The sequence below is a fragment of the Lutra lutra genome, chromosome 1 (genome assembly GCF_902655055.1).
Source record: "Lutra lutra chromosome 1, mLutLut1.2, whole genome shotgun sequence".
In the NCBI taxonomy this organism is placed as follows: Eukaryota; Metazoa; Chordata; class Mammalia; order Carnivora; family Mustelidae; genus Lutra; species Lutra lutra.
This window is the reverse complement of record NC_062278.1, coordinates 134,009,059-134,022,547: the sequence shown is the minus strand read 5'-3', so window position 1 is coordinate 134,022,547 and position 13,489 is coordinate 134,009,059. Positions and strand designations below refer to the sequence as shown.

Sequence of the window (13,489 nt, the reverse complement as noted above, 5' to 3'; positions counted from 1 at the left end):
CTGAGGTCCATAGTAAACAACCAAATATTGATTTCCTCTCTACCTGCAATCATTTATTGTATGGCATCAACATTTTAATTAAATAGTATTATGAATTATAGGCTCAGAGTGCCCATGGATTTTCTAGTACTTTCTTTATGACATCTATACACTTGTCTTATTATGCATATTCTTTTGTGTATGATTAATTTCCTTTAATAAATTATAGATTTGCTAAAGCCAGAGACCATGTCTTATCCATTCTGAATCATTCACAGTACCTAGCACAGGTCCTTGCACATAACTATCCTCAATCCTTGATGAGTCAACTTTTATATTAAGTGAAACATTTAATATTTAATATTAAATCAATTTTAACATAAAACAAAACAGAAAGCTATGCTAAAGATGGTCCTATATTAGGATTCAGCAGAGTGTCTAATTAAGTGATAACAATGTCATTTTAGGATAAAATTATTTCTTTTTATCAGAAAACAAAAATGAAACTAAGACTATTGCCAAACCTGGTAAACTCTAAAATAAAAAAAAGTTTCCCCTTGGATCTCTAGTTCACATGTGTGGGAAGAAAAGCTGAATGTGATTTTTAAGGAGGATATGCTAGATTTGAAGGTGATCAAAAACACTTTGCCGTGAAGTCTAGATAATCCATCAGGCTAGATTGAACATTTCCCTCTAGAGAAAATCAATTTCACACAATCATTCAAGTGTGGAAAGGAAAAAAATCAAATGTTCAACAGTCATTGCACATTTCTTGAACCTGAAAACTTGATACCTTTTTTATGATTACTGAATAAAAAGTACAGCTGCACTCAAATATAAAATGCTTTTTATAAAGACAGATTCTATTCTAGGATATTATTTGACCTGAGATGCCACTTACCACTTAATAATACTTTTTAAATCTTTAAATCATTTACCTTCACCAGCTTTTTCCCCTGGAGCACACAATGGAAGCACATAGGAATTCATGGGATTTTAAATCTCTATACATAAGCACACTATGCATTGCTTCTCTGAGTTTTCAAGTTAAATTTTTATTATTACAATCTATATACAGAAACTCATTAAAAATTTTTTTAAAATCTGCATATCTAATATCAAAAACTAACTCCACCACATTTACACTGGGCAAGTCTGTTAACATAGCTGAGCCACATTTTCATCTGAAATAGCTCTAGGTTTCTTTTAAATCTTCTCAAAATACAGCAATCTTTCCACAAAATGTTAATGCTGTTCATCACTGAGTAGTGGAATTACAGATGATGATTTTTTTCTTTTTAAGAAGTACCCATTACTGGGGTGCTTGGGTGGCTCAGTTGGTTAAATGTCTGCCTTCAGCTCAGGTCATGAGGCTAGGGTCCTGAGATCAAGTCCTGCTTGATCTCTCTCCCTCTCCCTCTGTCCTTCTCCCTGCTCATTCTCTCTCTCAAATAAAGAAATAAAATCTTTAAAACATAAATAAATAAATAAATAAATGTACCCACTGCTTTACAAATGCTTTACCTTTTTTTAAAGAAAATAAATAGATGTTCAACCCTTCTAATTAAAAGCTGAAGCTTACTCCAAGAACACTGACATTTTATGAAAAAGTGGCATGATATAAGCAGGCAGGTAAAACGTAGCACTATAAATGGAGAAAATGAACCACAGACAGACTGAAACACTAAGTAGCCTAAACAAGACACTGCAAGTTGCCCGCACAGCCAAGATGATCCAAACTCCACAAATAATGACTTAAAATTTCTCACTGAATGCTTCTCCTCTGGGCTTCCAAGTGACAGTTTTGTTCTTACTTCTTTAATTAACCTGCATTAGATGGTAGGCTTTGGCACCCACACTAGAATACAACTACCTAGCAGTAGCACTTTTACCAGGTGGTGGTGGTTTACACTCCCATTCGGCATTTTCCATCATCTGCTTAGCTATCCTCTCAGCATTACACTGCTCCCGCTTCTGCTGGATGAGCTGCTGAAGTTCCGTTTTACAAGTTGTGATCCGAATCTGGTAGGTAGATGGTAAAATTGTACTACTTAAAACCTGTATTGTTGGTTTTCTATTTTGGACATTTGTCACTTCTGGAAGCTGCAAAACAGAATTATAACTATTTATGTCATAAGCAAAGTATACTAGATGATAAAACTGTACCAATATTCTTTCTCTCTATTCATTATATCTGCTTTTTTCCTTATTAATGTACCAAGTTTTAAATCCACTTATTTTTTCAGTGAAAATCTAACTAAAAATTAACTATAAATATTACATTTCCAAACCTCTACATTACTAAGAAAAACAAAACAACAACCAAAAAAACCTATCATTACAGCAATAACATTAAACAAAAATCCTCATTAATTTAAGTGAAAAGAAATAGAATTTTATGAGTTGGTTCAGTTAATATTTTCATTTAAACTATGATTGGCTTAGGGAAGAGTCACCTTAAATTGCAAATTTATTTCAGATATATAAAATCATCATAACATTTCTCACACATGGCAAACTAGGGACTTCCAGGAGTATTTTTGCTATTTTACAGGTATGTTATATTAGAGGAAGAATAAAAACAGATTTTAAAAGGTTCACTGCAAGTTAATAATTATAATCACATTTGATAATGATGTCTTCAACCCACAATTTTAGATCACTTTATTGGTGAGTACTCTAACACAAGATCTTTTTAGATACGTTCAATAATTAAAGACTTCCCCTTGGCTATAAAATTAAAGATAAACCTGTTTTTAGAAAGAAGCATGTCCTTAACTATAAAGAACAAACTGAGGGTTGCTGGAAGGGAGATGGACAGGGGATAGGCTAAATGGGTAATAGGCATTAAGAAGGATACTTGTTTTGAGCACTAGGTGTTACATATCCAAGTGATCAATCACTAAATTCTAGTCCTGAAACCAATATTACACTATATGTTAACTAAGGAGAATTTTAAATAAAAATTTGAAGAAGAAAAAATAATGAAACATATCCTCCCTAAAGGACAACTCACCATGTTGATTTTTCCAATATAGTACACAGCCTTTAAACAACCAAAACAGTTAGAATGGGATTGAAAAACAAAAGGAGGATTATTGCCTAGCTGGTAGTACCTGTGGAGAAGTTGACAAAGGGACACAAATGCCAGCAGAAGACTCAGAACGAGGTGGTTTCCCAGTCTGAATCACCTCCTGGTCAGTCCCTTTAGGTAGAGCCTGTGGGATGTTTGGTGGTTCCAGTGACCCAAACATGCTTTTCCATTCTTCATTTACATTTGAGTCTTGTTTTACATGTTTTCTAGCTACAAAAACAGATTCAGAACAGTCAATCTAAAGGAAACTCCTGAAATCAATATGTGCTTTTATTTATTTTTTTGGTGGGGAGGGACTTCACATGCTATCTGTTCTTTCTGATCTCTGATTTATTTATATTTACACATCAACTCATTAACTCTCACTTTATCTCTGGGATAAATGGAACAGATGCACTTTCAATGGCATTAATAAGTAGACCTAATTGCTTCCTAGTTTCGCAAGGCTAGCTCAATTTCAAATAACCACTTTATCGCTAGAACCAACAATAAAAGCAACTTTTTCAAATGTCACTGACTACACTGCTAAATATGACCTATTTCTAGTATTACTTAGGATACAAACAAACCAAATATAAAAATCAATTGTTATACACTTACCTCCTGAGTATAAAAAGAAACTTTTAAAAAATCTTTCTCCAGTTACAAAAAGTACATCAAATAACACAAAGTTCTTGCATTACGAAAATATAACATGAATTTCCCCCATAACTTTGTAAACCTCACAGACTATATAGTTTAATGATATACCATATCATTTTGCAAAAATTAAATAGTACAAATATAAAGTGTTTCACAACCTGTTTTTCTCTTAACTAAATACACTAATTGTTTATTTAACTATCCCCCTACTAATGGATACTTCAATTATTCCTTTTTTTTAAACTAAGAACATTCTTATACATATTTCTTACATGCTTATCGGTATTTCCTGGAAGAAATTTCCAGAATTGAAAATGGTGACTCAAAGAGTAACGACACTGCTTTCTAAAAAGAGTATGTTCAATTTATAATCTATCAACAGTGTATGACAATGCCTATTCCCTATCCCCTTACTAACAATAGGTATCATTCAGTCTTTGCTGATCACATGGCAGAAAATGGCATCTCATTGTTTTGCATTTATTTATTTTTTCAAACATGCATTTCTATTCTTCTATCAGTTTTAAGTTCAAATCCTTCAATATTTTTCTGTTGGGGTGCTTGTGTTTTTCTTATAATCTGTATCAGTGTTTTAATTATTATCAATGTAAACCACAGGTAATTAAGTTCCAAATAATTTTACCCCAAGTGTGGCAGTTAGAGGTTTATTTAAAATATAATTCAGCTGTCCTTAAACTCTGATACTATTTTTAAAGGCATATACCTGGAAGTAATTACATCTCAGAAAGGGTTAAAGGAAGAACACAAAAGATCTTAAAAACCTCATACAGTCAATGTCTATTAACATTCTTGTCACAATAGCTGATAGTTCTAAATCTTGAAACTTCAAACAATTAAGTCTTCTCTCACATCTACTCTTTTATATTTCATTGTTAATAACAAGATTGTTCTTTTCAATTCACTGGGCATTACCTACTAAAACAAACTAGATAACTATTTCATTTTAACACAGACTATTGACCTTGGCTTGGTGTTTAAAGGATTAAGAAATAGGAATTCATCGTCAATATACATCTCCATAAAGGCAACATGATCTCATTATAAGAGCAGAGCTCTGGAGTCAAGCTTTGGTTTGAATCCTGATCTGACACAGAGAGCCATGACTTTGACAGGTTATATAACTTTTTTTTTTTCTTGTAATTTGATTTATTTGTCAGAGAGAGAGCACAAGCAGGGGAAGCAGCAGGCAGAGCAGGAAGAGGGAGAAGCAGGCTCCCCACTGAACAGGGAGCCTGATGTGGAACTCGATCCTAGGACTCTGGGATCATGACCCAAGCCAAAGGCAGACACTTAACCGACGTCCCTATATAAATTTTTAGCTGTCAATTCAGTTCTCTACTTTTCCTCCCTGCCAATTTTCCTGCTACATAATAGAGTCACCCACAGTACTTTGACGTATTACATTTGAAAAATATGATTTTTCATTTTACTACTAATTAGCTATAGCTAACTTTATGAAGTAAATAATAATAAGCTAAACACACACAAACACACACAAAAATATACTAACCTCGCTTATCATCGGGTTCCTGTTTGGTTTTAACAAGATCAACTTGTCTCCCAGTTATGCCTAATGCTGCTAAGTCAATGATACCTTTCTGACTACTATCGTGGAGATGGCTCTGGTCTACTATATTGGCCTTTGCTTTGTTAGATTTCATCATGAAGTCTTTCAGTGCCAAGAGTTTGTCTTCCTCTTCCTCTGTCATTCCCTAAAACCAAAAAAAAACATATGTTCTAGGTTATTTTCAAAAGCAGTAACAGGCATTATTTTTCATTATTATTTTCAAAAGCAGTAACAACTGAATGTCAAATTTTAAATTCTACTGTAAAATTTTAAGAATTAGAATGCTAAAATAAAGCAAACAAAAAGGCAAGAGAAAAGAAAGTACCAATACTGAACATCTCACTATTCTGATCTCCCAGAACACCCTGTATTGTGGCATTTTCTGTTTGTTTGTTTTTTAAGATTTTATTTATTTATTTGTCAGAGAGAGAGCGCGCACACAAACAAGCAGGGTGGCAGGCAGAGGCAGAGAGAGAAGCAGGCTCCCTGCTGAGCAAGGAGCCCCATGCGGGACTTGATCCCAGGACGCTAGAATCATGACCTGAGCCGAAGGCAGCAGCTTAACCCACTGAGCCACTCAGGCGTCCCGCATTTTCTATTTTGTATCACAATTTGTACCTTAACTTTCTTTCTAAATGGAAGCATTCAGTATAATTCATCTTTGAAATCTCCAAAGAAATTAATACAGTGCCTGCTACTTTATCTTTAATATGTAACTCTGAATAAGCATTTACTATCTAAACAAAAATTCTGGAAATACAATATTAAGTAAAAGAGAGCATACCTATTTCAACCTTGCTCTTAGATGTGTTGAGAATATTAAATGAGACACTGTTTGTGAAGGGACTCTATGATACATAAAACATGCTACACACTTCAGAAATTGATATATGCAGACTAAGCAGCAAATGCAAGCAATACACCCTAGGATAACAGTATAATTAAAGTTAGACTGCCAAAGTACAATGAAATTCTATTACTTACTATACATGTAAACTTGGGCAAATTACCCAATTTCCCTAAACCTCTACTGATTTATCTAGAAAATAAGGATAATTATTAGCATCCATCTTATAAGGCTATTTTGAAATTTTTTTTTGTCTATTTTGAAATTTCAGTAAGTTAATCTACCAAAGACACTTAAGAATACTTGAAACTGACAGCCAAAAAATACTAAATAATTAATTTAAATAATTCAATGTGAAACAAATATTCTGGTAAATGGAACAGTTCTGCAATTTTTTCTTAATTTTCAAACCATCCACAGAATCCTCTAGAATGATTTTATTATGCCAACGAAAAAAAATTAATAAAATACAATTCCCAAGGCCTTAATCCAGATCCTATTGGAGTTTAAAATAATATTCACAACCCACAGTCAAAACAGGACACAAACTCTAGAAAGTTAGAAAGCTAAGAAACAATAAAATAAAATTGTACTAAAGTACAATAATCATAGAAAGATCCTTGACTGAATTTTTTCCAATACTGGCCTGAAATTCTTCATTTATTTTTACTTTTCCTCCTAAAATTTGCCTAATGTAGACAATTTTACAGCTGTAGCAAGAGTTCTATTCTTTCTGTTAGACAAGATTTTAGTTCATAAAAGGGAGGTCTCCATTTTAGTCCACATACGGGGTCACCATAAGAACCATAAAAAGGACTGAAGTATTAATATATGCCATAACATGGAGCAACCTTGAAAATATTTTGCTAAGTGAAAGAAACCAGACACAAAAATGCCACATATTGTACAGTTCCATTTATAGGAAAGATCCAAAATAGGCAAATTCCTAGAAACAGAAAGTAGATTTAGTGGTTTCCAGGGGCTAGAGGAAGAAGTAAATGGGGAATAACTGCTAATGGATATGGGGTTTCTTTCCAAGATGATGAAAATGTGCATTATTCTGTATGTGCATTATCTCAACAAAAAACATCAGAAGTGCACCATGGAGGAAAAAGCTTCTTTTTAACAATAATACAATCATATTAGAGTTTCCAGACTCCCATAAGACACACACCTAAATCAGAAATTGCAAACTGACATTACTAGGAGCAATCATCCTTAAACAGGAAGCATTCAGGTGAACTGTTAAGAATTAGGAGTAATTTCAAGACAAGATTATAAGTCAGGATTTCTTTCTTTAGTATTTGGTATATATACCTAAAGGACATTACAAGAAAGGAAAACTGAAGAACAAATCATTTATGAACCTAAATGCAAAAATACAGTAAGAGCAAAAAAAAATTCAGACTACAGAAAAATTTCATAAAATATTTACATTACTTATATGTTTAAAGTATTTTTATAAGAAGTCTATTTAATACATTAAAAATAGAAAACTGGAAGAGACCAACTACCAGAAATAAAATTGAATCAGTAAGCAAAACACTCACAACAAACAAAAATCTAGGACCAGATGGCTTTACAGGTGAATTCTACCAAAAATTTAAAGAACAGTTAATACCTATTCTTCTCAAACTAGTCCAAAAAAATAGAAGAGAAAGGAAAACTTCCAAATTCATTCTATGGGGATGATATAAAACCAGACAAAGACACCACAAAAAGAGAGCTAAAGACCAAAATTTCTGATCAACATATATAAAAATCCTCAACAAAATATTAGCAAACTGAATTCAACATTTTAAAAAAATTATTCACCATGATCAAGTGAGATTTATTCAGAGTATGCAAGGATGGTTCAATATTTGCAAATCAATGTAATACATTAAATGATCATCTCAATAGATATAGAAAAAGCACTTGATAAAATACAACATCCATTCATGATAAAAACTATCAACAAAATGTTTTAGCAGGAACATTACCTCAACATAATAAAGGCCTTATATGAAAAAACCCATAGCTAACATCACACTCAATAGTGAAAAACTGAGAGCTTTTCTGCTAACATCAGGTACAAGATAAGGATGTCTACTTACACGACTTTTTAGTCAACATAGTAATGGATGTCTGAGCTACAGCAATTGGACATGAAAAAGAAATAAGAGGCATCCGAATTGGTAAGGAACAAGGAAAAATGTCACAATTTGTAGATAACATGATACTACACAGAGAAAGCCCTAAAGACTCCACCAAAACATTATCAGCACTGATAAATGAGCTAGGTAAGTTGCAGGATATAAAATTAATACACAGAAATCTGTTGCATTTCTATACACTAATAATAGAGCAGCAGAAAAAGAAATTAAGAAAGTAAGTCCATTTAAAATTGGACCAAAAGGAACAAAATGCGTAGGTATAAATTTAACCAAGGAGGTGAATAACCTATACTCTTGAAAACTACACAACACTGATGAAAGAAATTGAAGACAACACAAATGGGAAGATATTCTATGCTCATGAATTGGAAAACTTAATATTGTTAAAATGTCCATACTACTAAAAGCAATCTACAGCAATCTGTATTCAATGCAATCTTTATCACAAAACCAACATTTTTCACATAACTAGAACAAATAATATTAAAATTTGTATAGAATCATAAAAAACCTCAAACAGCCAAAGCAATCTTGAGAGAGAAGAACAAAGCTGCAAGTAACACAATCCCAGAATTTAAGATATACTACAAAGCTGCAGTAATCAAAACAGTAGGATACTGCCACAAAAACACACACATAGATCAATGAAACAAAATACAGAACCCAGAAATAAACTCATACTCATATGGTCAATTAATCTATGACAAAGAGGCAAGAATATACAATGGGAAAAGATAGTCTCTTCAATAAATGGCGCTGGGAAAACTGGACAACTAAGTGCACAACAATAAACCAGACCACTTCCCTACATCATACACAAAAATAAACTCAAAATAAATTAAAGATCTAATTGTGAGACCTGGAAAAATAAACCTCTTAGAAAACATAGGCAATAATTTCTTCGACATGGACAACAGAAAACATTTTCCCAGAAATGTCTTCTCAAGAAAGGGAAACAAAAGCAAATATAAACTACTGGGACTACACCAAAATAAAAAAGCTTTTGCACAGCAAAGGAAACATCAACAAAACCATCAACAAAACAAAAAGACAATCTAATGAATAGGAGAAAATATTTTCAAATGTTATATCCAATAAGGAGTCAGTATCTAAAATATATAAAGAACTTGTACAACTCAAAACAAAGAAATAATCCGATTAAAAAATAGAGTACATGAACAAACATTTTTCTAAAGAAGACATACACATGGCCAACAAACACAAGAAAAGATCTTTCGTCATCAGGGAAATGCAAATCAAAACCACTGAGATATCATCTCACACCAGATGGAATGGCTAAAATTAAAAAGACAAGAAATAACAAGTACTGACAAGGATGTGGAAAAAAGGGAACCCTCATGCACTGTTGATAGGAATGCAAACTGGCACTTTCCCTGTGGCAAACAGTATGGAGGTTCCTCAAAAAATTAAAACTAGAACTACCCATATGATCAGTAATTCCACTACTGTGTATTAACCCAAAGAATATAAAAACATGAATTCTAAAAGATATATGCACCCCTATGTTTACTGTAGTGTTATTTACAATAGCCAAAATTTAGAAGCAGTGCAAGTGTCCAATGACAGATGAATGGATAAAGAAGATGTGATATACATCTACAATGGACTATTACTCAGCCATTAAAAAGAATAAAATCTTGTCATTTGCAACAACATGGAGATACATAAAGAATGTAATCCTAAGCAAAAGAGGAGAAGTGAGTTGGGGGAAGTCAGAGTGGGAGACAAACCACGAGAGACTGTGGACTCTGAGAAACAAACTGAGGGTTTTGGGGGGTGGGGGGGGCGGTTGGATGAGCCTGGTGGTAGGTACTATAGAGGGCAGGTATTACATGGAGCACTGGGTGTGGTGCATAAACAATGAATTTTGGAATATTGAAAATAAATAAATAAAAAAAAGCTAGTCAAAGAAAGACAAGTCCCTATGATTTCCCTCGTATAGAATTTAAGAAACAAAAAAAAAAAACAGAGAGACAAATAAAAAACCAGACTCTTAACTACAGAGAACTGATGGAAAGGTGGGGGGTGGGGGGAATTGGTGAAATAGGTGAAGGAAATTAAGAGCACACTTATCTTGATGAGCAATGGATAATGTACAGAATTGATGAATCACTACATTGCACACCTGAAACTAAGATAACACTGTTATGTTAACTGTTAACAGTTAACTGTTAACTGTATGGATTAAATGTATGTTTAACTGTACTGGATTTAAAATTAAAAAAAAAAAAAAAAAAAAGCAAGGCTTAAAAGGATCAAACTGATTCCAAGTAAGTAACTGTACAACACAACAATCTGACACTATGTAAAGGAATTCAGCACTCTAAAAACATAAAATTCATTATCAACAGAGAAAGAAACTGGGTGGCTGGGGATCAGGGATTATAGGAAAACCTGTATTTTATTATAGAGCTTCCAATATTTTTTCAATTTTACACCTTGTGTCTACACTACCAATCCAGAAATAGTAAAATAAAAAATCATTAAAAAATGATTTTTATTTTAAATTTATGGAGTGCCTGGGTGGCTCAGTTGGTTAAGCAGCTGCCTTCAGCTCAGGTCATGATCCTGGTGTCCTGTAATCAAGCCCCGTGTCAGGCTCCCTGCTCAGTGGGGAGCCTGCTTCTCCCTCTCCCTTTGCCTGCTGCTCCCCCTGTTTGTGCTCTGTGTCAAATAATTTTTTTAAAAAAATTAAAAAATAAAAATAAAAATTTAAAGTATGTCATTTTTTAAAAGGAGTGAAATCAGAATATTCTTATCCTCCACAAATAAGTGAAACCATATGATAATTGACTTTCTCTGCTTGACTTATTTCACTCCGCATAATCTCTTCCAGTCCCGTCCATGTTGATACAAAAGTTGAGTATTCATCCTTTCTGATGGAGGCATAATACTCCATAGTGTATATGGACCACATCTTCCTTATCCATTTGTCCGTTGAAGGGCATCTTGGTTCTTTCCACAGTTTGGAGACCGTGGCCATTGCTGCTATAAACATTGGGGTACAGATGGCCCTTCTTTTCACTACATCTGTATCCTTGGGGTAAATACCCAGTAGTGCAATTGCAGGGTCATAGGGAAGCTCTACTTTTAATTTCTTGAGGAATCTCCACACTGTTCTCCAAAGTGGCTGCACCAACTTGCGTTCCCACCAACAGTGTAAGAGGGTTCCCCTTTTTCCACATCCCCTCCAACACAGTTGTTTCCTGTCTTGCTAATGGGGAGATGGAGAGGAGAAGGGAGTTGAGGGAAATTGGAAGGGGAGGTGAACCATGAGAGACTATGGACTCTGAAAAACAATCTGAGGGTTTGAAGGGGCAGGGGGGTGGGAGGTTGGGGGAACCAGGTGGTGGGTATTAAGAAGGGCACAGATTGCATGGAGCACTGGGTGTGGTGCAAAAACAATGAATACTGTTACACTGAAAAGAAATACAAAATTTTAAAAAATTAAAAATAAAATGTAAAAATATATATATATTCTTATCCTGTATTAGTACTTGATCAAATGGATACAAATAAAACAGCTCTTGTAGATGCAATTCTAAAATAGCCCCACCATGTACCACCTCCAGATGGTAAGTTCTGCTGAAAATCTGGAGTTCAGGCAGATTCTAACTTCCATATGTTCCAAAAGTGTACTTTAAAAGTCTGTTACCCAGAACCCTGAGCATATTTTCCCACAGAAACAATACTAGGATGGTCTAGAAAAGCCTATTTCACCCATTATGTATCTGAAGTGCAGTCCTATACAAAAAAGCACTGTAAAACCCCAATTAAGAAATATTTTGTAGGAGTATTCAGAATTCCCACTTGCAGAGGCTAAAAGCATCCTTCCCTCTGTATCCCTGTATTAGGAACAGGGACTCAATTCCTACCTCCAAAGTCTCCCCTGACTCCAAGCCTCTGTGAGTAATCCCAAGAAACTCAGGTAGTGCAGGGATCAAAATGAAGTGAAGGCAGATAAAAGGCATGCAAGGAGCTGAAGAGATGAACTGCACATGGACCCTTCCTATATCCATAAAAAAACTTAAGCAAGCCTTTCAGCCTTAGCTCCCAGTCCCTTATTTTGAGGCAAGATGGCATGGTGATTGGGATACCTGGGTGGCTCAGTTAAGCATCTGCCTTTGGCTCAGGTCATGATCCCAGGGTCCTGGGATGGAGTCCCATATCAGGCTCCCTGCTCAACAGGGAGTCTGTTTCTCCCTCTGCCTGCCACCCCCCCCCCCCCCGGTGGTGCTCTTGCTCTCTCTAACAAATAAATAAATCTTAAAAAAAAAAAAAAAAAAAAAAAAAGAGATGGCATGGTAAAGGAGTTAGATGGGTTTAGTTCCAATGTCAGCTTTGAAGCTTACTAAACTGTGTGAGCATAGATAACTTAACTATCCTCACTGAGTCAGTCTCCTTAACTATAAAATGGGGATAACACCTGTTGTTCAAGCTTGTTATGTAAGGACAGTGACAAAATATGGACAGCACCACCTGCAGTGGTAGTCTCGTTGTAGGTCCTCAAAAAATGGAAGCCAGTAATAATCTGCTGTTACTTCTGAGGACCTCAAAGATTCTAGCCTGCTCTCCCATCTACTTGTAGCGCTTGTCCCTTGAAACAGAGTACTACTAACCCTTAGGAGTCTCCTAAAACTGTTGTTCACAGAAACAACATAAAACCAGGGAAAACATGGTCCTCCTTCCCCAGTCATACAAATGAGGGTGCACATGACAGACAAATGAATACATCAAGCACTAACATTTCAGAGGAATACAAGTCAGTGTGTTTTATTGATTTCATCATGGTACCCAATAATGAGGGCTGGCTGTGGAAGCAGTGATGGTGTAGAAGGGTTTAGGAGGACAGCAGGAAGCAGAAAATAAAAAAGCTATGAAAACTGCTTCCTTCCCCTCCCTCCTTTTACCCATGGCATTGGCAAAACCTATACACACAGCAAGGTGAAAAGTAAGAACTGATGGCTAGAGTGGCCCTAAGTAACTAATGACTTACGAAGAAATTTTAGTATAGAAGCTTTTAATTTAATACACAGGATTTGTAGAAGAGAGAAATACAAAGAATCACACCATCTAAGCCCAAAGAAACAGCTAAATTGGGGTGGTTTTTATTGCATGCTAAAATCTTTTTGATAAGGATTACTTACTCAAGAGAAACAACA

At 34.7% G+C, this 13,489-nt stretch overlaps 1 protein-coding gene across 2 annotated transcripts in view; it reads right to left on the bottom strand.

The window, feature by feature from the left end:
- PIK3R4 (phosphoinositide-3-kinase regulatory subunit 4) overlaps positions 1-13,489 on the bottom strand; it is an 83,242-nt gene that overhangs the window by 26,348 nt on the left and 43,405 nt on the right. For both annotated transcript variants that reach the window (XM_047737225.1, XM_047737233.1), the window contains exons 10-12: positions 5,247-5,448; positions 3,096-3,283; positions 1,872-2,082 (exon numbers count right to left, since the gene is read on the bottom strand). In XM_047737225.1, the coding sequence (XP_047593181.1) occupies positions 1,872-2,082; positions 3,096-3,283; positions 5,247-5,448 (601 nt within the window). The remainder of the gene's footprint in view (positions 1-1,871; positions 2,083-3,095; positions 3,284-5,246; positions 5,449-13,489) is intronic.